Source organism: Alligator mississippiensis, chromosome 4, assembly GCF_030867095.1.
Source record: "Alligator mississippiensis isolate rAllMis1 chromosome 4, rAllMis1, whole genome shotgun sequence".
NCBI lineage: Eukaryota > Metazoa > Chordata > Crocodylia > Alligatoridae > Alligator > Alligator mississippiensis.
In genome coordinates this window covers 126,368,920-126,393,880 of record NC_081827.1, presented here as the reverse complement: position 1 = coordinate 126,393,880, position 24,961 = coordinate 126,368,920, and the positions used below count along the sequence as shown (strand labels likewise).

The 24,961-nt window shown below is 39.2% G+C and overlaps 1 protein-coding gene across 2 annotated transcripts in view; it reads left to right on the top strand.

The window, feature by feature from the left end:
* The window catches only part of ETNK1 (ethanolamine kinase 1), a 49,213-nt gene that overhangs the window by 10,228 nt on the left and 14,024 nt on the right, over window positions 1-24,961 (top strand). Inside the window, exons 2-6 of one of the 2 annotated variants that reach the window (XM_019489477.2) lie at window positions 10,921-11,180; window positions 12,522-12,662; window positions 16,683-16,825; window positions 18,592-18,648; window positions 24,827-24,910. In XM_019489477.2, coding sequence (XP_019345022.1) covers window positions 10,921-11,180; window positions 12,522-12,662; window positions 16,683-16,825; window positions 18,592-18,648; window positions 24,827-24,910 — 685 coding nt within the window. The remainder of the gene's footprint in view (window positions 1-10,920; window positions 11,181-12,521; window positions 12,663-16,682; window positions 16,826-18,591; window positions 18,649-24,826; window positions 24,911-24,961) is intronic. The other variant, XM_006269729.4, reaches the window with a different exon arrangement.

The window sequence follows — 24,961 nt, the reverse complement described above, 5'->3', positions numbered from 1 at the left end:
TGATAGTCTGATGGCTATAATAGGTTCTCATGTAATGCTGCAGTTTCAGTAAAGTAAAACTGACAGATCATAATTTGCACAAATTTCTGCTGTGTACATGTAGGCATACTGACAGGAAACGGAGAATGTTAGGTTTGTAAAGGCTAGCCTTCAGAATTATGATATGCCAGAATTAGTGTTGTGTGTGTGTGTGTGTACTTTTTCACTGTAATTTACCATATGGGTGTATGCAGTGTTGCATAATTCTAGTTCCATTATCACGTACTATTTTAATATAAAGCCCTGTCCTGACTCAGATGGCTGTAGATCACATAACACTTGAGTCCTACATTCCTTTTGTTTTTAAAAATGTTAATATGTCAGCTAGAATGACTCCAAGGTTGTTGGTTCTTTGCTTCTTGCATTACTACATTCACTTGTTTCTCTATCAGTGCAGGACTACTTCTATCGCTCCTTTTTCTGTTTTCATCCTCGAAGATGTGGACGGGAAGTTACTTGGTACATGATAGCCACTGCCAGCTATTGTGTTATTATTAAGGGATGTACTCTTTGCCTCTGATAACATGTTTCCATTCCTGTTCCTGCTTGATCCATGTGACTTGCATTACTGTCACTTTGTATACCGGGAGCATTAGCTTGCAGGTGCAAGCTTGGGCTTTTAAGCCTGTTGCTATGTTATGGTTTTTCTATCCATCTTATCACAAATGTGTTGTTGCTAGCTTGAACCTGCTGTACTGTTCCTTGATTCGCTTGGCCTGTCATGTTTCTGTTAGTGGCCATCTCCCTGAATTTCATAAAGAGTCTTGGCTCCTCACTTGGAGAGCAGCAAGTCATTGTTTGACTATTTTTTTTTCATGCCATTACTCCGTTATTTTTCCGACCAGTTCAGGTTTTCATGACCTCCATCACCAGAGCTTTGACTCGGGCTACTTTTCCTGCCACATTTTATATTTGTAATTTGTAGAAACATTGTCGGAATTCATCTTTGGCTTGGCCTTATTTCATCTGAAAATACTTATCGTATTGATTGCTATAATATCCATGTATGCTTTACCTAAGTAATTTTCTGTAAAAACTTAGAGATCCAGAATATTGCTGCCATCTGTCTTCTGTGTTTAATCATCTTTGTCAAATTCATTGGCAATTCCTATTGCTAAATTTACTTCCAGAATTTCCCTAGGATCCTGTGTGTGTATGTATTCTTTCAACTGTTCTCCACTAGACCGTACATTATCCTGATGACTCGGCTTTTTTGGATTTGGGCCTCCCGTCCTTTTACAGGCCTCCTTGTTTTCAGAGGTGTTCTTCCCTATTTGTTCTGTTCAATGGATGCTTTTCTATGTCATGGAATCATTTTCGTGCTCTACGTTTCGGTGTCACTGGTAAGCAAGCAAAACATTTGAAACTGAGTGTCTGCCTCATTTTCAATCTTACGTTAAGGACACAATGAATAAAGGAATGAAATGTACATATAAAACTGCTTTGTGAAGCAAAATGGTAAGTTTGTTTATTTGAACAATAGCTTTAAAAAACCTTCAAACAAGTTCATGAAGAATGTACTGCATTTTAATAAGCAATTGAAAGAACTCCTGGGTACAAAGAATTATTTATAGCAGCATGTTACAAATAGATGCTAACAAGTACTTTGAGTGGTTCCTAAATTATCAGATCATGGGATCTAATTTCCTTGATGTACTTAGTTTCATTTAACACTAATGAGACTTGTACTGAGGGGGTAATAGACAAGCTTGGCATGAATTGCTTCTAAAATTCATGACCATGATGAGCAGAAGTCAACAAAACTCAGTTCTATTAATGATATAAGAAACAGAATTTATGCTTTTCCTGTGGGCCAGGACATACACTAACACCCATCCATTGATGTGTTCACAAGCTTGAGCCTTTTGCCTGTCTGTTCAGAATAAGGAGAAACTCAAAAGTTGCATTTCATAAGACATGGAAAAGGTAGCAGAAGTTAGTGGTTTGGAGTGGTGACACCATGTTCTGGGGAATATTTTTCCCCAAAATAGGGGGATCCCTCTTCTCGCCCATGACTCCTTGTGGGGAGAGAGAAAATCCTTTTAAGTCCTGATCCTCCTCACATCAGGAAAACGCATGTGTTCTGTCTCTTGCTTTTTCTATGTCTGTAATCATGGATTGGCAGGGTAAATGTAGATTTTTTTATTTTTTTTTTTTATTGTTTTCTTTCCCCATTTTACTTTGAAAGCATCTCAAGTCATTGAAACATCACCAGCGTAGTATCTCACTGTTGCATGTTTTGTACCATTCAGCCAAAATGTTGCTCTTGTTGCTTCTGTCTCCTTGCTCTTAATTACACCACCTTTAGCATACCATTCTTCAAGTAGTTGTAGTCTGTTGTCCTGTCTTGGACTATACTTTGGCTATGAATAAAATCGTGTCTTTCTCTCTCTTTCACTACACCTCACTTTTTTTTTTTTTTATTGCTTTTCTCAGAACTCTCCATCTTCTTAATAATGAGGTGCCCAGGAAATAATGTTGTACTTTAAGTGTGATCCAAATAATATTGCATTATTTAAAGCTAGATCCCTTTCTTTTGTCTTTCAAATCAATCAGAAAAAATAGAATGTGTTTTTCCAAACAATCATCCTTCCTCTCTCCTGCTTCCCTCAATTTAATATTCCCATTAAACCAGAGGCAGGCAATTTATTTCAGCTGAAGGGCCACTTCCTGAGTTTTAGCAAGCTGTCAAGAGCTACATGAGTAGCCCCGCCCCTTGATAGGTGCCCCTGCCACCTGCGTAGTGTGAAAGAGGTGATTTTATATAATAGCTTAAAATGAAGTCTTACTCTTGTATATTATGGGGGATGGATATAGGTTTGTGGGGGAGCTGTGGGTATGTGTGAAAGTGGATAGGTGTGGGTATGGGGTGAGGGAGCATGTGGGTGTGTGTGGATATGGTATGTGGGTAGGTATGGGGTTTGTGGGGGGATGTGTGCAGGGGGAGGGTGGCTGGGGGGTATGCATGTATGGCAGTGTGAGGTGGGGGTGGGTGCATCTGTAGGTTGGGGTGTGCATGTAGGACTCTCCCTATGAACATACACATACACACACATCCTGGGTATCTGTGCAGGCCCTGTGCTCCACAGTGTGGCGATGCAGCTAGGAGCCACATTGTGCTGGAGCAGACGGGGGCGGGGAAATTGCTGGGGGTGGGCAGGGCTGAGTGGCTCTGTCTTCCTGTCATCTCCCCCTGGGTCTTACTGCCCCTGGTTCATTTCATCTTTGACAGGCAGCCAGGAGCAGATGAATACTAATTTTCCAAATTTTTAGGCGCCCTGCAGGCTGGTTAGAATGGCCTGGCAGGCTAAATGCAGCCTGTGGGCCATATTTTGCCCACCCCAGCATTAAAGGGTCTGTTTTCTCTGTTAAAGTTGATATTTTTTCTTAATATGTACTTTGTTATTTTGTGAGTTATACTTCACTGTCAGTCAGGGTAGGGATGTTATTTATTATTTTTATTTTTTTTGAGAACAGCTCTTCTAGTTCTCATTGAAAATTGAGTGCTCAAAGATTCTTAAGACTACCACTTGCTAATCCAGTTTTTTAGGGTGTTTATCATACAGTTCTCTTTACAACACAAGTTCATTTTGTTTGTGAGTTTCATTCTCTCTCCTTCACCTTACTCACTTCTTCACTAATGTTTCTTTGGGGTTTTATTGTTTTGTTTGTTATAACAAAACCTTTATTTTCCCTTATTGTTTTGGAAGGTGTTGAGTCCATTTCCTTAGTATGTTTTCGGTGCAGAGCCTCCTCCAGGTGCATATATACCAAGCGAGCATATACACCACATCAGTTTTTTTGTAATATCCAGTGAGCACATATATGGAGTGGCTTTGATCATGCCTTGGTTCTGTCCTGCCAACCGTGACGGATGGAATCCAGTGAGACCTGGCCCACAAATTCTCCTGAGCTTCAAGTTCACTCCTTATTTTTGAGCTTTACTTTTTGAAAAAGATGAAATTCCTTTTAGTAGGGTGTACCAATAATGACCTGCGCACACCTGGCCTGCATATCCTGCACCTGTGTTGTTTTATTCCTTTCATGAAGGGCAGAGTCTGACTGTCCCGTGGGGATTGGTGTTCTGTGCTTGATAAGTATGTGACAGGCAAATACTAAAACTGCATCTATCTAATTGATGTGTGCTACAGCCAAAGAATGAAAATCATTTACCTGAGTGTTGTCTCAATCAAGCACCACATTCAAGGGTCAAACAGCAACAGGAAAAAAATCTTCTAATTGTCATTTTTTTAAATAAATGAACACAATTAACATTGAAATGGCGTAGAGTAGAGAATAGTAGCGTGCTATTAAGTCGTCTTGAAGAGACTCAAAAAATCCTAAGTCGTAGCTAGAATCAATTTGCTTTACTTGATTTGTGGAGAGGAGGACCAGGTGAAAGATTATCAAATATCCTGCATCTGTGATTTTGTAGTTAGAATAATATTACACTAGAAGATGGCTTAACTTCTAAAGATAATGGTAAAACTCAAAAGTTTTAGTTAGCACTACATCTCTTTGTTTCTGCAAAGATTAGACATCAACTTACTTGATTTGTTCATTGCAGCTTCCTCTTAATATGTTAAAATATAGCCCTCAACTGCTTAAAAAATGTTGTGAAACAGCAAACTAATTTAAGCTTGTTTATGCAGTGCCACTTACAAGAAGGGAGTTAAAAAATAAGAAAAATTAATGAGCCATCGTGATGTATGTGCCTTAGAATAACCATGTGATTCCACTGCTGTAACTTTTGTCCTTCCTCTTCTTTCCCCATTTATCTCCACAAGTACTTTGCCATGTTTAAACTACTGAGAGGAAATGACAGGTTCTACTTTTGCAGGTTCTATACATTTGGCTTTAAATGCCCCAAATTCCTAGTTGTCTCTGCAATCAAAAGAAACTGCAAGATTTTTAGAAAACTTCTGGAGAACATGCCAATAACCCTTTTAAAAGAGGGTTTTTTGTGGGTGGTTGGGGGTTTTGTTTTGTCGTTTGCATACCCTTTTACTTTTTTTTTTTTTTCTTTTTATCGGTTGAATCCTGCTTACTATAAAAAATTTAAACAATTCTCTTTAGGGGGTATACTGCTAAAATATGCATGTAGCAAATTCTACCTTCTATTCTGAAATAATGCTCTGAAATAATAATTAGAAATGTTAAACTAGAAAACAATGAAGTTTTAACACTACACCCAACATTTAACATGTTCTTTTTATTATAGAGTTCCCTAGCTAGTCTGTGTATGGATGAGAGACACTTTGTTTCTTCAGGCACGTACAGCATTTTGAGAAAATTATCCATTGGCCTAAAACTTTCAGGTCTGGTAGTTTGCCATACGTGCATACCAATATGGGTAGGGAACTCCCTAAATCATGGTGGAAGTTCGTGGTGCCTTTAATCTCGCTCTTTTTTGCCATGTACCCTCCCTGTTGCTGGATGGCAGCATTAATTGCCTCACCTGCTCAGTGCTGGGGGAGGGGGTGCATGGCAAAACGAGTGAGATTAAAGCTTCTGCTGCACCACAAACTTCTGCCATGATCTATCTAGGTAGGTCCCTAAACATGGGCATCTGAAGTAAGAGGTGTGTGGGAAGGAGGCGGAGAGAGAGGAGGGAAGAATGTATTTTCATTTGAAAATCGGGGCTACATCTGAGTATGAATACTGAAGTGTATGGTTTTTAAAATGTAAAACTAAAAATAAACCTCAACCCCCCCTCCTTCCCCCCCTCCCCCCCCCACTCAACAGGGTTATGTTTACAAAAGTGCTACTCAACCTTTTGCTCTAGTGGGGTGGATGGGCATTGAGAAGTTGGTCTGCGGGCTCGGTTTGGTCCATGAACCTAATCCTGCTGCACAGAGCTTGGAAAATTGGTGACGGGAGCAGTGACTCTGATAATTGCCACTGCTACCCTGCCACCAAATTTCCAGACCTGTGGGGAGCCCTGTAGGCTGGGTGGCCTGGCATGGCTTTGCAGGTTGGATCTGTCCTGTGGCCAGAAGTTGAGCACCTCCGGTTTAAAGTTAATGTTAGTTGTAACAAAGAACGCTTAAACGCTTCATGTTCTTAGTTTTTAGTGTATACCATTGCTCAAACATTTTCCCTGGTGTGCTGAAGTGACAGTGCTGGTCTGACTGTAGGCCAGATGGTAGTTTTGATCCAGGGCTGGCACAAGCTGCCATACTCAGGGAGCAGCCTGGCACCACTGGCGGGGGGAGGGGTGGATGTGTCCTGGCCCTGCATGGAGGAGAAAGGGGGCGTGGCCTGACTCAACCTATCCCCATGGGGGGAAGGGAGCATGGCCTAGTTCTGGCTGGGTGTGTGAGGCTTGGTGTTTGGGAATTTGGCCAGAGGAATGGTGGCTGTGTTAACGGTCACCACTCTCTACTGCCAAATGTCTTGGCCTGTCTGAAGCACTGCTTCTGAGGGCCACATTTGGCCTGTGTGCTAGACATTGAGCACCTCTGGTATACACTGTTCTTGCCAGTACAGGTTCTTTTAATCACTGGAACTAGTTTAGAAACATTCAACGCTAAGTAGGGAATGTAGTACTGCCTCTCCCACCCCATTTAATGGGATTTTGTAAAAGAAACCTCTAGTTCGGTTTTGAATGCCTCAACTTATATGACCTTGTTTACAAAGTCTGAAAGAACTTGAACAACAAGTGATAGTGTTAAATAATAATTGTAGCTATCTTAAGAACTGCTAACATTCATATTTCCATTTATTGTGAAAGAAGTAGTAAGCCAGTATGAAACTAAACAAGACACATTTCTTAATCCCAGGGACCTAAATTTTGTGCCTGCAAGTTGTCTTAAGTGGTATTTTCAGATAGAGGCTAGTGCTGGGTCAGTTTGACCATCTGTTCTCTAGGGATTTGACTTCAGAGTTAAAACTGCAATAGGTTTGTTTGGTTAAAATTAGTACAGACATCTTCTTTGGTATATTTGTGTCTTTTTTTATTTTTCCTTTATGAAATGTTTGGGTACATGGAAGTAAACTTTGTCCATAAATGATGTACATCACAAGGCCCCATCAGTCTCAACCAGAACAGGTAAAATGTAATGGATTTATTAATGGCAGTTTGGCCCAGAAGATATCCCAGTGCCTTGCTTTCAAACTATTCCTTTGACATTGACAGTTTTAACTGTTTAATTGAATAGAGTTAAACCCACTTCTCCTGGAAGTGCTCTCAAGGTTTTGTAGCTATCACCTTCAGTTCGTAGTGATGTTTACTCAGGTAGTTAATGGGGCATCTGAACTATGATGAACAGAGACTGTTTTCATCATTATAAGAGATTTATATCTTCCTACTGGGTGTGGAAAAAATAACCAATCAGAGTTAAAATCAGACTGTATTCTTGGGGAAGGATTCCTCTTTAAAGAGAGAGGCTTAAATAAAAGATGCTCTTAAGCTGAAGGGACTTAAAATTATTTTTGACACTTTAGAGCTTTTTATTAAGCAGTCTTATTTTACAAGTAGGCCTTGTTTTTAACAAGAAATATCAGCATATTAATTTTTTTTTTTTAATAATTTTGGTCAAGTCAACTTCTTCATAAGAGACATCATGCTCAGATCTCTGATGGTGGGACCATTTCTTGCAGGACATGGATATCTTAAGAAAAGCTACCTGCTCTACAGAGCTTTCATAAAAATCTATATGACAGTACCTGAATACTCAGCCACAGAGCTCCTGTAAATCTTTTGAACTTTTCCTGGTATTCTCCCTCCTGTTTTTCATTTTGTCTGGTCTGCAGCCCCAGAGGATAAAAAGAAAAGGGGACAGACAAAAGGGAGGATAATGTTTGAGCAAGAACATCCATCCAAGAGATACTGGAGAACCAAGAACTTACATTGAGTTTAAACTGAGTTGTCTCTGAATAGTTCATGTTTTGACTCAGATAGGGAAGGCCCCTTCAGTTTTACCTCTATGAAATTTTTAAAGAAAGAAGTCAGTCTCATGTTCCCCAAACAGATTTCAGTTCAGTTATCAAAGAAAATTTAATCTTTGTATTTGAAGCAGTTCATATTTGAACATTGCCTTTTTAAGAACTCTAAACATAAATTTTGGAAATGACCATTTAATGCAGTGTTGCTCAGCCTTTTTCACCCAGGGGCTCAGTGGTGGTTTTGATCCAGTATCCTGCCAGATGGAGAGGAGCAGATGGAGAGGGACAGCCTGGCCTGAGCCTGACCCTGCATGGGGGGGGGAAGGAGACTTTACTTGCTGTGCAGAGGGGCAGGGGACCAGGCCTGATGGAGGTGGGGGGACAGGGGGAAAGGCCTTGACCCAACCCCATAGGGGAGAAAAGGGAGCATGGCCTCCTCCCTTCTCATTTCCCCCCTCCGTTCCCCCCCCCCCCCCCCCGGAAAAAATGGGGCATGGCCTGGGCCCAACCTGGTCCATGGGGGAAGCAGAATGGCTTGGCCTGCAGGGGGAGAAGCGGGCATGGCCTGGTCCTTGATGAGAAGGGGACATAGTCTGTCCTTCAGGGGCAGGAGTGGGGGTAGACATGGCCTGGCTCCCACCAGGTGTGTGGGGCTTTGGGTTTAGGAATTTGGTAGGAGGGACGGTGGTTGTATTATGGCCACCACTCCCCCACAGCCAAATTTCTGGACAAGTGGGGAGTCCTGCAGGCTAGGTGAGAGAGCTTCACAGGCCACTTTTGGCTGAAATGTTTGTAATCACCTTACCTGAGCAGTTAGTATGTTCCTATAATCACTGACACACACAAGTGTGTGTAATCTTTTGGCATTTTTGTCTTCCTTTGAATCGCCAAAATAAAGTATCTGACTACTTCCACATCCAGTAATCCAAATGTAATGCTTGTAAAGGCTGTTTATTATAGTAATCTTAACTAAAGATTAAGGGGGGGGGGGAGAGAAGATATGTTGTGACCGTAAATAGAATCGCATAAGCAGCAAGACACATACTACACTAATACAAATGGTGGTTGCTGTGGGAACCATAGCTTTGAGTTGCTTGTCCCTCTTTATGCTGAAAATTTTGGTGGTGTTGCAGTAAACTTAGTATTTATGGGAATATCAATGTTTTCAGTCACTTCTTTGTTTCTGTTAATTGTTTCTGAAACTAAGCCTGTCGCTTGGGAATGTAAATGCTTTGTGTGTTGAAAAGCAAAACACTTGCACTTTGAAAAATTATGGCTAATGTAACCAGCCTTGGTAGTCTGCCTGGTTGTGTGATCATGTCTGTTTCAATGAAATTCACTAAAATTCAGCCATCCTCCAGAGGGAAATCTGCCAGGCTTTCTTCCACTTTGCTTATCCAACACTTTTGGTGCGCTGATGTGACAGTCCCAGAACCAATGATCTTGAAGCTGTCCTAGAGCTAGGACTCCACATAAAGCTGAGCAAAGAATAGAATTCCCTTTTAAGAGACTTGACATTTGAGTTCTTTGGGGCCAATGTCTGTGCATACTCCACCGTTGGTGTGAACACAGCCCACTTATTCACATTCAGATTATTCTGGACCCTTGACTATATCATTGCCTCTTATGTCTGTGAGTGAAAGGCACAGAAGTCCAGCTGTTACTCATTTCCTTTCAAGACCCAGAATCAGAACTTCTAGTGTTCGGCATACATATCTATTGTGCAATCTACCCATTTTATGGGTAGATCCATCTAAATAGGTCACTATGTAGCAGTTGTTCATTAGGGCTAGGGGTGTGTGTGTGTGTGTGTGTGTGTATGTATGTATGTATGTATGTATATAAAAATTATTTTTATAAAGATTATTTTATAAAATAAAATAATGCTGGGTGGGGTCAGGTTATTTTATTTATTTTTAAGGAGATTTTTTTTCTTTCTCTGAGAGCTTTCCAAAATTGGATCTAAAGTTATGACTGAAAGCCATGTCTGCAGTCTTAAAAAAACTGCTCTTCATGCAAGGCAGTAATGCTTTCTAATGACAGGCACACAAGGTGTTTATTGTGCCTCTTTGAGAGGCACATGCCAGAAATGCCACTTGTAAATAGCTCTCAAAGAGAATACAAAAGGCTAATGAGACTTGCCTGAAACTCTTCGTTCTGGGGAGGTCATTGTGTCCTTCTCTTTAGACTCGAGTCTAGAATACCTGGGGCTGAAGACAAGCGTACTGATTCCTTTACTTGAAGGTTTGAATTGTAGCTTTCAGAGTTGTCGCACCTAACCCAGGAAAGCCCTCGGGTATTAGACAAAAGAGATCACCAGGGCTCTAACATGATGTGAACGCTTATCACCTTCACTGGATTCTTTTTGAATTAAAAAGAAAACCAAAACAAAACAGAAAAAAATACCCCTCATCTGGCCTTGAAAGGAAGATCAAGGTCCAAAATGGATCCTTTTAACGCTCATTCAGGCAGTGGACACCAAACCTAGAAAATGATGCCTTGCTATCCTTCCAGTTTTATATAACAGTTTTCATATCTACTGTACTTACATTTACTAGTATGGCTGAAGTTCTGTTTTGCTGGAATATATGCTGATGAACAGAATAAAAACAACTTCTCTGAAAACTCATTTTTGAGAATTAAGTCCCGTGTTGCTGCTTTTGTATAGAGTTTCTAAATTCCAGTCTCTTTCTCACTGTCCCCCTTGTTCATCTATTAGAAAACACCTTGAAATGTAGTTTAATTATGTGCATTTTCCACAACACTTAGTTCTCCGTATTGGTTATTTATCTTCTTCTTTTTTTTTATTTAAAAGATTAAAGTGCACAGGCTAGCAAACATTTTGGCTACTAGCTAAAAATCCTCCACAAACAAAAAATAATCCACTGAAAGGGTGATCCTATAATTAAGAAAAATGAGTAGATTTTTTCACACATGTACAAGCAAGCAGATGTAGGATTGTGGAATAGCTAATGTATTATTTTTATATTGCAGTTGTTCACAGATGGAATCACCAATAAACTTATTGGCTGCTATGTGGGAAATGAGATGGATGATGTGGTCTTAGTTAGAATCTATGGGAACAAGACCGAGCTCTTAGTAGACCGGGATGAGGAAGTAAAGAGTTTCCGAGTGTTGCAGGCCCATGGCTGTGCGCCGCAGCTGTACTGCACTTTCAATAATGGTCTATGCTACGAGTTCATGCAGGGAGAAGCATTGGATCCAGAGCATGTTTGCAATCCTGATATTTTCAGGTAAAACTTCTTAAAAAAATACTTAATTTCTGATGCATTCTAAGAAACTATGTTGCCCTTTTGCACAGGGAATTGCAGTATGCTTTTGGGAAAACATGTCTGTTGGACAGGGATGTAGCTTCTTAGCTACATACAAATGCCCTGCTTGCCTGTACCAGTAGCAGCTTAGTGATTTCCTTCCATATGGCCTCCACAGCTCACCTCTGTAGTTTGTGGAAGAAGTAGATGTCTTGCATGCAGTTGCTGCTGTCTTCTGGCATTCTCAGTAAGGGCATGCTTAGGAGTACAAAAACTGGCCTAGCTTTTTTTTTTTCCTTGGCCATAGACCCCTGTCTGTTCCCCTCTTCCCCTGGATTAAATATTGGAGGGAAAACCTTCTTATTTTGGAAATATTTAAAAAGTCTTTCAGGCTTCATCCTCTGAAATCTTAAAATTTCAGTAGAAGGTTATCGAAAAGGAATCTAGAGAAAGGTGTTTAAATCTCAAGAGAACCAGAAGTGTGAAAACTGCTCACTGTAGGGAGAGCCAAATTGTTGGGTAAATTCAAACGATGGGTTCTTTGCTGGCTCCCACACCATGACAACCACCACCAAGCCTGCTTTCCTAACAGTTTCAAGATCCAGTTTATAGTTAAAACTTTCTGAAAGCTTTCTGAAAGCTACTGAGATATAAGGAAAAAGAACTCCAATAAGCTGATTTCTATTTTTTTTATCTTTAAATGTCACAGATTTGAATCAAAATCTATGTAATACTGGTATATGTCTCTTATGATCACTGATAGGCTATGAAAAATTCAGTTACTTGGATAAATGGATAAAACCAATTATTTTATCGTTTTCAGATGGCTTACAAATTAAGAAGTGCTTAAATACCATACCATTAGTTAAGTGCAATTCTGTGCATAGTTAAGGGATTCTTGTCATATGGAGCTTTTAGCAGCTGTCTTAAGCTTTTTCTTTTTTAATAGTGCCTTTGCAAACCTTTAGAAATCTTGAAATCATTATATAGCAGCTAGGTTTTATATATTTTAATAATGCTGAGCTGGGGCCAAGGTTTACTTTATTTAGTTTTAAGGGGAATATATATATTTTTTTCTTTCTCTATGAAAGCTTCCCAGGATTGGGTCTACAAAGTTGACTGAAACCTTTCATGATCTTCAGTACTTTTTTACTTGACACTCCTCTCATCTTCCGTGACTCCTCCTTGATTTCGTGTGACAAGGTTCTGTGTATGTCCTCACTGTGTTCTCCTGATGCTAAAAATACCAGTGGGTGTTTTGGCAACCTGCTTTAACTAGCCAGATGTCTGGGATAAAATAAACATTTAAACTTTATCTTACAGACTTATAGCCAGGCAACTTGCTAAAATCCATACTATTCATGCACATAATGGATGGATCCCCAAATCTAACATGTGGCTGAAGATGGGGAAGTATTTCTCTCTCATACCCACAGAATTTACAGATGAGGCAGTAAATAAAAGGTGAGTATTATTTTTATTGCATATTTTCCTTTAAATGTCTCTGAAATTTCTCTGCTTTCTTCTCATTAAAATGGGAGTATATAGAAAGGGCATATAATTGCAGCCTGGCATGGTGATGCAGAGTAGGATTTTGTTTAAACGGTACTGTTGATCATTTAAGTAGCTTTGTAAATGTCAAGTCTTGTAAATTGTATTGCAAGTTTATTGATGTTGCATTTCTATATAGCTGATTTCCTCAAATCCAAGAAGAGGTCTTTTAACATGAGAAAAGTCCCTTGGCTTGGATTTGGGTATATGGGGGCAGGTGGCTGTTCTCACCATAACCCCAGGACAGGGTTGGAATCATAATTGCTGCCTGCCCCTCTGCTTGTGGTCTCCACCCCTTTACTGCTTCAGCTCCCTTGCTGTTCACCCTCACTCCAGTTCTGGTATGGCCCTGCCTGGGCCACAGTGCACATGTTTGCCCCAGCCCAGTAACAGCTGATGCACTGTCAGCAGCTCCAGCCAAGTCCTAGAGCCTGCGCCAGAGCTGCTGCCACTGCTGCTTGGACCTCAAACCAGCATGGTAGTAGCAAATATACTCCATGCTTCAGCGTGGAGCAGGTCTGGAGTATGGGTAAGTGGTTGTGGAGGAGGGGGGGGTAGAGACAGTCAGGGGGAGGGAAGATGTCGGGGACAGGTGTCAGGGGTGCAGGTAGGTAGTGGCATGTAGCAGGGGGAGCAAATGGGGGGGAAGGAGGGACAGGTTGCAGTGGGCAAGGTGTGGGAAGGCAAGGGTCAGGGGCCAAGCTGCCTGCCCCCCTGCCACTGCTTTGCCTGCTGCAGTAGCAAGTGTGGGGGGGGTCAATTTAACATGAGATGTGATATATGAATTATAACAATTTTATAGAATTTTACCACGTATCAAATTTAATTATTGGGGCTATCTTAAGTTCAGAGTTGTCTTGGATTTGGGAAAATACAGTAGTTGTTCTAACATGATGTTTCTTGTAAAAAGGCAGTTACTTTATCCTCATACCACAAGGAGGAAACATTGAGTGACTTTTTATTAGAGAATTAGGTGAACTGTCTCCAGGGGAAGAAAGTTTTCAGTCTCTTCAAAGAACAAAAAAAGGACTAATGCAAAGGGACAAATATTGAAGTTGAGCTAGTGAGTTAATGGTGGGGAAAGGGTACTGTCCTTTTCCTCATATTGCCTGTGAGCAGTCTTATATAGTTCTCTCAATTTACAGGTCTGTTCACCCATTAAGTAATACAGTATGACCTCATGAATCTGGCATGCTTGAAACTGAGCACCTGCTGGAAACGTGGAAATTCCAGATTTTTTAAACCGATGCAGTGGTCGGTCCTTGAGCAGCGGGGGAAGGGGGTAGCTGTGGCTGGTCCTAGAGCAGCGGCTGCACACGGAGCAGCAGCATGTGGTAGTAGATGGTGGTGGCAGCTGCCATATGCAAGCTTCCCCCTCTGCTGCTCTGGGACTAGCTGCCACTACTCCCTGATGGAGTGTAGTTTTAAAAAGTGCCCTGATTTTTCGATAATTCCAGTTTGTTCTATCTGGATTTATGAGGTTATACTGTATTATGCAGCTCAGTAACTTTAACTTGTAGGGTGTTTTCCAGTAGGGAGGAAGAGTTCACTTGGCTGTGTTTAACCACTGTGTGCTAGTAACACAGCTGCTACTTTATTTTGCCTCTTACCAGAACTTATGAAGCAGTTTCACTGATTCTACTATGATTGAGTGAACTAGTGCTTTTACAGTATTTTATATCCTAAACTTTCATGTTAGTCCCAAGAGCACGTGCTGACCAGAAGGATGCAGTTTAAATGTTAAATTCTTGAATGCTTGGCAAAGTTAGGGAACTAAAATCAATAACTTACATGTAATTTTTACATGAAGGATGTTGCTGGAAAGCTGAGAAGTGAGTTAAAAAATCTTGTAGTAAAATTGGGCTGCATAAATGAGTTTATTATGACTTACTGTAAAGCAGTGATTCTCAAACAGGGTGTTGTGGCACCTTGGGTTGCCTCGAGATCCTAACAAGAAAATGTCAGTATAAATTTTATTGTTAATGCTATCCAAATTACTCATTCACAAGATGAATTTTTTTCACCCAGTCAGCATGGGAAGAAAAGCCCCTCATCTTATAACGGAACTTCCTTAAATACACTTTCTATTATTAAACTGCTGCCAAAAGCAGCATGCACTCAGTAATAGAAATCAACTATGAAGTTGACTAAATGCAGCTAGAACTGAGCATGACTATAACACACATGGTCCACATTTGGCAAGCATGCTGATGGGAACCTACCAGAAGGATAAGTTAGTGCAGCTCATTGAGTACAGTCTACCTCAGCACCAGCTCATTTTAAAGTCAAGATGAGCCACAACACTGACTTCCTCTTCACTCCTAGACTTGAGCTGTGCTTTTCTTTCCCACTTCCAATGATTCCTGTTTCTTCACTAGCCTTAAATGTCTGGCAGACATCACCAAACAGGGCTCCAAACAGTTCACCCAGAATCCCTCTGTTGGTCCCTCTTAGCCTGTTGCATATTATTTTTGTGGCCCTGACCTCTGTGAGAAGGAACCAGACCAAGTTGCTCTGAGTCTTATCTGCATCTACATTTTTGGAGGATCCCAGGACTCATGACAAGAACACCCAGTTGCAGTCATGAGTGGGGGCTAATTATTAGGGGTAGTGGGGATATCTGGTGTACACACACACATACTCAGCAGTGGGGTCACTATGACTTGACATGCTGTAGTCTCTGTTGGGGCCTGGCCCCAGTGAACTATATGGTAAATCCTGAGCCTATTGGCTTTGGACTAATATAATACATAGTGGGGCATCTACATGTGCACTTTACTGCAGAGTTGACTATATTAGCTCCGCAGTAAAGCATCACCATCTATGCATGCAGTGCTATGAAGCCAGAGTAAACTAATTAACTCTGCCATAGTAGAGTACTGCCCAACAAAAGTACTATTCTATGGCAGAGTTACTTACTCCACTGCAACGCACGCATAGATGGTAACCAGAGCTGGCTGTGGCACAAAGGTGCTACAGTATGGGGACTGCCTGCTAACTAGCCCCACACAGTAGTAGTCGTGTGCCCCAGCCAGCTCCTCTACAGCACATTGAGCCAGGGTGGAGCATCTCCAGGCCAGCAGGCTGACCCCTGCCCCCCCGACTCCTAGCTCCTGCTGGAGCTGGCTGTACCATCCCAGCTCAATTTTTTGAACTGCACATGTAAATGTTGTGCCTGGGAGCAATTCACTGCAGCCCAAACTGCACCAGAGTTTGAGGTGTGCTAATTTCATATGTGGAAGCTCCCAGTTTGTAAAACACGTAAGTTGGGACCAAAGTGCTGCTTAAAAGTGTGTTTAAAGAAGTACCTGTGCTAAAACTTGCAGCAGTTTCAAAAAGGGTAAAATGGATCAATTTCAAACTTGCTTCTTACTTCCATGTGCTCAGGGAGGAAGGGTCTTAACAGTAAGGGGAGGGAGAAGAGGCTGCAGGGGGAAGAAATTAGGGGAGCAGAGGGCTAGATCCCCCCCACCCCATCTATTTTCCCTGCTGTAGCAATGGGAGGGGACAAATTTAAGCCAAACCTCAAATAAATTCTGTACCTGGAAAATGATAACAAATGCATACATTTTCCTTATACAGGCAACCCCTGCTTAATGCTGTTCCACTTAGCACTATTTTGCTATAACGCTCATTTTAAATTGATACCTGATTCCACTTAGCGTTCAGCTAGTTTTGTTATAATGCTCGCAATTGCCATCTTGGGTCATTTTAAAAACACTTCCGGTCACCATCTTGGGTCATTAAATACTTTTGGTTTCACTTAACACTCGTTTCGCTTAATGCTCAGTTTTAAGAGCTCTAAGCGGGGGTTGCCTGTATAGAATCTAATTATTTGGGTGGTTGTCTTGTATTCAAGGTCATCTTACATTCAAGTAAATGTGGTATTGTCTGCTGAACAAAGCAACTCTAACTTTTTTATACCCCAACAAGGTTCCTAAGTGATGTTCCAAGTCCTCAAGTCCTTCAGGAGGAGATGGCCTGGATGAAGGAGAAACTGTCAAATCTAGGATCACCAGTGGTTCTCTGTCATAATGACCTGTTGTGTAAGAATATTATCTACAACAAGAAACAAGGTAGGTATTGAACACAGCTGTAAGTAAAATTTCATTCTATACTTGTGTTGTAGTCGTTAAATCACTAAGGTTTTACTAATGGTAACAAGTCAAATTAATTTGCTGCTTTAAATAAAGTTTGGTGCAACAGTAGTGGTATTTTTATAAATATTTGTTGTCTTTTGTAGTTGTAACCAGAGTTCAATTCTAAAATACTTTTAGTCTGCAGAGGCAAATCTTGATATTCTTAGTTTCATTGTAATGAGCTTGTTAATGCATAATTTTGAGCAAAAATTACAAAGTGTCAGGTTTGTGTTCTTAGGGTTTTTTAAAGTGGAAATGGTTGTCAGTCATACAAACACTTTTAGGAAATAATCTCTACAGGTGACTGTATTATCAATGCATTGTTCTGATTTATCAGAGGTATTGGATGCCAAGGAGAAGACCCACATGATGAAGTATCTTAATGATACTTACGTGACTTTCAATGGCTCAGTTTATATTCTGCATATGACGTACATAGGCAACTTAATACTGAAGATATTTTTCAACTGAAGTAGGCATTGCACATCTTGGCAGTGGCATGTTACATTTTTATTTTGGTAATAACAAAAATATTTGAATTCCTGAGAGGAATCTTTATATTAAAAGGAAACACAGGAAGCTAGAAAATGTCTAGAAAATCTGAACATAACCTTAATTTCTTTCAAAGTTCAGTTTGTTTAGTGGTTTGAGGTTCGGTTACTAAACGATACATTCACAACACGCAGACAAGGTGAACTTAGTGATAAAATTGAAACACTGAAGTAATGTTAAGGTGAAAATAAAATGCTTAATTCAGCCTAGCTACTCAATTTTCCTCCTGTCCCCAAATTTCTATAAATTGAAATGAATGTAATAAGTTCATCATGTAGAAACGTGTTGGTAATCGTAGGAAGGCTCGCAATTCAGATATTGAGGGTTCTCTGTAAAGAGGGATTTTGGACTTAGTGTTGTTTTGTAACTTGGTGATTGTTTAGCATTAATGCCAAAAACTTTTTAAAATTATGAAATGAATATGAACAGAACTTAAGTGTGCTCCATCAAGCATTCAGCAGTTTTGAAGATTCAATATCTCAAAGTTTAGATTATGTGCCTTACAAGCTGCATAAAATTTGACCAGAAAGAAAACATAGAAGTTGGTTCTAACTTGAAAATTGGTTGTTTGCTTCAACCATTTCTACATTAAAGGTGCTTTTTCTAATCGTACAAAGTGAAAAATATCTTCTAGCAGTAATCCATGTATAGATAACCTCTCTTCTGAGTATTGTTTTCCTGCTTGAACATCACTGCTACTAGCAAATGTTCTTCATGCCAAATAGCCATTGATTACACCTGTAAAATACTTTGCACAGGTATGTCACTCAGAACATAAATGTTAACACCCTTATTTCAGTGGGGTTGCATAGACTGAAATTCTCTAAGCAAATGTTGATATATTGAAGGGGGAGTGGGGGAGAATTCAGTTTGCTCTTCTAAACGTGTTGGCCTGCTGGACTAATAGGAGTTAAATAGATTAACAATTTATTTTTATTGATACATTCAGCAGATATACTCCTGGATACATAGACCGGACCTATTGATTTAAGGATGCTATTTTTTTACAGTCACTTTTCATGATAGAACCATACTTTACTGTTTAAGCAGTAAAAGAAACGTAAATCAGTTAAAGGTTCACTGTCACAGTCAGTAGACTTAAATTTCCCATTTTTGAAACAAATGCTGTATGCTTTTCTTTTTGTAAACAGAATGGAGGAAAAACAATCCCAGCAGTACCTCACTTATGAGCAATCCTACAATAACCAGTGTGTGAGTGTTTAGTGTTTTGGGACAGGGAGGGGTGGAGGGAGGAATCTCTATGTACAGCACTTTGGCTTCAAGCTGGTTGTGAATAACTGAATGGGAAAATATTTGTAAATATATGAAATAGCTAGACTGTGTCCATTAAAACTGACATACTTGAATGTTGCAGCACATCATGTACACTGTTGTAAGAACTCTGCAAACCCAAGATACAACAGGTATTATTCTTATAGTAACCAAACCTCAATGCCATCTGCAAAATACAAAGATTTGTATATAGTAAAGGCTGTGTATTCAGTGCTGTAAATTTTTTTACAGTGCAAAACTTTTAACCCATGTGTTATGTATTATAATCTTAGACTATTCTTGAAATGGGAACTCAGCTTTAACTTTAACTAAAAATAAGCATGAATCATTGTAAATCTGTCAAGCAAAATATTTCTTATTGGTATGTGAAGAATTCTTTTTGCAAGCTACTGCAATAAGAATGCAAAGAAAACTCTTTAAAGATGCACTTTACTCTCTGATACTCCTAATGTAGGAGGCTGGCTAAAAGTTGCACTGAGGGAATTGCATAAATTCCTTGTAGTATCTTTCTAGGTGGATATAGGTGATAAATATCTTGCAGATGTCTTTGATCCCTAAAGGGGTTAGTATCATCAACTAGCTTCTTGTCTCTACATCTCCAACCTCCCCTCTTTTTTGTATTTGGTCCATAAAGTTCTAACTGTATCATTAATTATTAATTTGCATTTTTGGCTTTTCAGAAGTGGTGTCTAAATTGGTACAGACAGAACCCATTATTTGCATTGGTTCTATTATCAGTTGGCCAGTTTACTGTAGACCTCCTAGTGTAAATAGGGCTCTGGTGCTTTATCACCACACTTTACTTAATGCTGTCCTCTCAAATGCTAGATTAAATTCCCAGTTTATTTACACTTTTTTAATCGTCACAGAAAGGTTGTAAACATTCTTAAATATCTACACCTTAACCATCTTTCCAAAGGGACTAAAATGAAGAATAGAGTTCTGGCATCATTTAATAGACTTCATCACTCATCTGCAGATGGGTTGAGTTTGCTTGCACTCTGGCTTAGAAAACATGGCCTCTTGCTGTTTTTGCTAATATCTGCTTTTAGTCACTCCGGATATGAAATTTTTCAATGGCATCACGTTATTTAACAGATTTATAATTGTCTACAAAAATTACTCTATGAAGGATAAGCTCAAATAGAGTTTCACTTCAGTGTCTGCGTGAATATAGTTTCATATCTGAACTATGTTTTTATATTTAAACGGCCCCCAGCTATCAGTTAATTTTTAAAGCCTCTGGTTCTGATATTCTTGACGCTTGTCCTGAGGAGCTTTCAAAGACATGAATCTGTCACTATGCTCTGATAATACCAATACCTATCATTATATCAGTTCTTTTCAACATTGTAGCACACTTTTTGTTCTTTTTCCCATTCTTGATTAGTGTATATGTTAAAATATTTATCATAAAGATAGATACACAGCTAAGTCAAAATGGTCAATAGTCTATCCAAGTAGAATAGCCCATTTAAACTAACACGGTGAAGGAATGTCAGCCTTTACATCCAGCTACCTTTGCTGCCTTAGCCTGTACGAATCAGGTGTGCCCACTTCAGCTGGGTGGACTGAGGGTAGCTTTTGGCACCAGTCCAGAGCAAAGTTCAAACTCCCATCTCTCGAGCTGTAAATCATGTGTCACTGCAGCTTGACTTTGCTAAGTAGTCTATATTTATTTTTCTTTCCAGAAAACAGAACACTTTACAGTTCCCATTTGATAATTTTAAAAACTTCTGTGCGTGCTCAGCACTTAAAAATCAGATTAACCTAATTATGTTCTCTGTTCTGTGTGGTAGAACTTTAGCCCAGAAGGCCATTTTAATTTGAATATAGATTAGGCCTTTAGATTTGAAAAATGATGATGTTCTCTGATCAGAAGTTTTTGTATGGTGCTCATGTGAGGAGAAGGCAATACACCTACTATTAGAACCCATTTTACCGCATTAGGTGTTTCTCAACTCATTCTATAACATGGGTCACTCTCAATACAGAAATTGCTTTACAGGTCACTTCCTTTCTCACTAACTCACAAAAATCATCTCTTATCCTACCCATGATTATTTTATATTTGTGTAGCAACTACAGCAATGACTTGGGTGAAAAATAATTACTTGTGTCCAGCCATTTCTAGTGCACAAATAGAAGTGTCATCATCTTTTGCCTATCATCTCCTGGAAGACAGCTAGCAGCTGCCCTCTTGATCACTTGGCTTCTGACATATTAAATGCAATGTCAAATACACTAAACCACGTGGATTGAAATGCTTGTTGCATATCATGCATTTGATTTTTATGTGAAAAGTGAAATCATATGTAGTCTGCAGTATTTAAAGCCTTTGATAGAGGGCATAAAATTGCTTCTCAGACTTGAAGTCAATAATATGAGCGCCATAATATGTCTCCAGTTTTGAAATATCTTTTGTCTCTGGGTGAAATCTCACAGTAGGCAGTAGTAAAGAATTAGCATTAATAATGGCGTTTTTCCTCTAACATGCTAATGAAATTGTAAAAAGGTTCTCCATTTAATTTGATTCAGTAGGGGGTTATGTAGCAGTTAGCATTGGCTTAACCACTCCTATTTATGTCATTGGGAGCAGACATGGGGAAATGCTGAGTACTTCAGGAAATCCCACCCTAAAATACTGGTTAGGTAGTAGTATGCAGTACTCAGAATGCAGCATTTTCAAAAATAGCAGCCCTTCTGGATGAGCTCTTCTCCATTGTTAGTTACAGTTAGTGCAAGTCCCTATATTATTAAACATAAATCAAGCTGAAAAGTCCAGGAATAACAATATAAGCCAGAATATTTTCTTGTTCAGTTACTAAATTGAGGTAATTTAATATCTGGTCTACCAGGTATTTATGAAGTGATGCTTTGTATGAGTCTTATTTTCTTGAGAGAAAATTGAAGAGAATTGTGCATCTTTAATATTTCATGCAAAAAAATTAAATTTAAGGTTGAGTTCCACAGTACTATGGGTCTGAAAAAGGAGAGCAGTATGCAGAACTTTTCTCTTTAAAGTTTTGTGTCTTATCAAATGTGAGTGTGCCAAATTTTCTTCATCTGCTACAGATTAGGTATGCCATTGTTGCTGCCATGTGGCGGCGTGCACCCTGCTACTTAAACGCACTGACTGGAGGTTTATCGCTTCACTTGTTCACATGCACCTCCCCATAGGAGAGCGCAGAGCCTGGTAACAGCCTCATCTGTATCTTGTTAGCTTCGTTTTCTTATTTTTTTTAATACCATTAACTGTAACTAGAAATGAGATTTTAAAATGAAGGCTATCTGTAATAAAAATTAATGGCACTGCAGAACTTGGATAAAAAAATACATTTATTTTTAAATGTTTTAAGTTGATACTTTGTAAGCAGAATTTTTACCTGCAATTTTTATGTATTTTACATGAAAAATTCTGAATCCAGGAAATGTTGACTGGTTGGGCTGTTGGGGTTTTTGTTTTGTTTTTTGTTTTTTTCCCCTGGCTAGTTCAGTTGTGTGAAAATGCTAACCAGGGTTGGGCTGTGCATTTTTAACTGGTATTTATATTTAACCACTGAGCTTTATAAATTACTTATGTAAAGAAATCAACATATTAAGAAACAAGCAAGAAACACCAACACAATTTTATGAACCTCACAATTGCGGATGGTTCAAGTGAAATGTTAGTTTTATTTATTTATTTTTAACTGTAATTCTTTGGGGCAACAATTGTAAAATCAGTTTCTAGTGATTTAAATACCCTTAAATTGATTCAAGAGAACCTCATTTGTATGCTGTCATTGAGATGTTTTCTGTGAGGGGTCCTTAGCTTTGTAATTCACTTTCTCATTTTGGTCTGACAAAACCACTAGTTACTAGCCACGTAGGCAGGACACACACCTTTTTTAATGTGGGAAAAAAGGATAATATGAGTTTGGAGGGGAAAGGGGTAAGAAGTTGGCAAATATTCAAGCAGTCCTATTATATTACATTGCCTGTCTTTTTAATTTTATGGAATGCAAGCTAACCAACATATTACATAAATGAGGTCAGGGAGGCGTCAAGTGTAAAGAGGTTGGCTATAACCTGAAATACATGTTCTTCATACTGGATGTATTAGACTAATATGCTATGGTGTAAAGTGTCACAGTCTACATGCACAACACTATTAGACCACAGCAAACTAATTTTCACCACCATAAGATAGTACTATCAAGGACAATATTCTCTTATGGCAGTGAAAATAACTGTGCTTAAATGTGCATGTAAAAGCTATATGGGTGTAAATTGCTCCTGGTTAGCCCAGGCAGCAGGGGCCAGACCTCGATCTGCTACTTAGCTACACAGCTCTGCTCTTTGGGCACGCTCCTGTCCCAGCCAACTCAGTAGGGGACTACTCTGCCCCAGCTCAAACTACTGCAGTCCCCTGCACACTTGTAGATGTGCCCAGGAGCCATTAACTGTGGTGTAAACTGTGCTGGAGTTTTATTGCATTGCACTAAAAGCATATGTAGATATACCCACTGGTACTAAAAAACCTTATCAAAGCATTTGGTCCTGTATAGAAGCTAACTTTGGGGGGCTTTATGTTGAGGTGTGTCCAGTAATGCATTTTAATGGGCCTTAATGTTGCTTTAAACTCCACAAGTCTTACAAGCAAGTAGGATCTGTACTACAACTTTTTCAAAATGATTACCAACCCTTACAAGTATAATTCAGATAAACTTAAAATAGTCTTAATTTCAAAATTAGAGTTAGATTTCATCAAGGACTTAACTTCTAAATTTGGCCTCAAGGTAAAAAAGCCAGCATAAGTAATGGCAAGACTATTACTATGACATGAAACGTGCACTAAAATTTCTACGTCAGGTGTCATTAAAATTTGTAGTATAACATTTTATTAAGGAAAAACCTGTAGCAAGTCAGCACAGTTAGATACCTAGAAAGACATAATTATGTAGCTTGAAAGGAGTTTAATAGCTGAACCACATTCATGCTGTAATTGAGTAAGCTAGTAATTGTTTGCAGCTCGGTACTTAGAAATAAAATTATAAACTGAACTGGAAATTATCTACTTGAAGTTACCACTGTGAATAATTTAAATTTTGCATCACTTTGCCCTTTCTCATTTTAGTAAATGACTGCAGTTTTCTTAAGAAACCAAGTTCTGTAACAATTCTGTTTTGCTTACTTTTTAAAGCTCACTTCATTCCTTGTACCTTGACTCATTGCTGTAGTACAGATCTGTTAGAGGAGCATCAAAGGCCGTATCTAGATGTGATTAATTTCCCCTAGCTTCCCTGTTGATTAGCTAGATAAAATGTCTCTCTTTTAATCTTGTAAAAAAAAAAACAAAACAAAAAAACCCCAAACAAACCAGTAAACAATGTAGCATTTGGGACAGTATTGCTTCTTCGTTAGTGCTTTATTATGTTGTACAGGTTAGTGGCACTTTTTTGAGACTGAGACTGATTCAGTCACACTACAAGAAAAGCATTAAATTCATGTAGCTAGTCAAACCTGGAAGATGCTTGAAAAGTTAGGAGAGGAGAGCTAGCTGTCTTACAAAAATGACTTCATGTATGCTTTCACACTTCATAGCCCAGCCATAGTCCTTTACTTGTCAGGGTGGTTGGAATTACTTTAATCTATAATTGTATTTGCAGGACAAGTAGTCCTGTTTTTCTAGATCTAGTTATACTTTGAGGATATTTTGGTTTTTAGAATTGAGTGTTTCTCTCAAACAGCATCTGAGTGTCTTTTTTTTAAGGCAGCCAGTGCCCCCATGTGGTAGAACTTGAAACCTGGAAATTTCATGAAATAGGCTTTTAGGATTTTTTTCTTTTTTTTTTAATTAAAACTTTTTGCATGTTCAAGCAAGCTGTTGATCGGGGGTGGGTTTTTTTTGTTGTTTGTTTGTTTTTTTTTTTTAATAAGGGAAGCTCATACCACAAAATTCACAGCCTTACCCTGGAATGTCTCAAGAGTGCATGCAGCTGGGCACAAATGAGACTATATTGTTGGCAGATGTCTAGGGACAACACAGAATTGGGGTTGAGGGTTTATTTTATATGAACACTTATGTTTTCACTTTTGTGTCTCGCATAGGTGATGTACAGTTCATTGATTATGAATATTCTGGATACAACTACCTGGCATACGATATTGGAAATCATTTCAATGAGTTTGCAGGTAAACATTGACTTTCCAACTTAACTAATAATCAGTTTACATTTTCTTTAA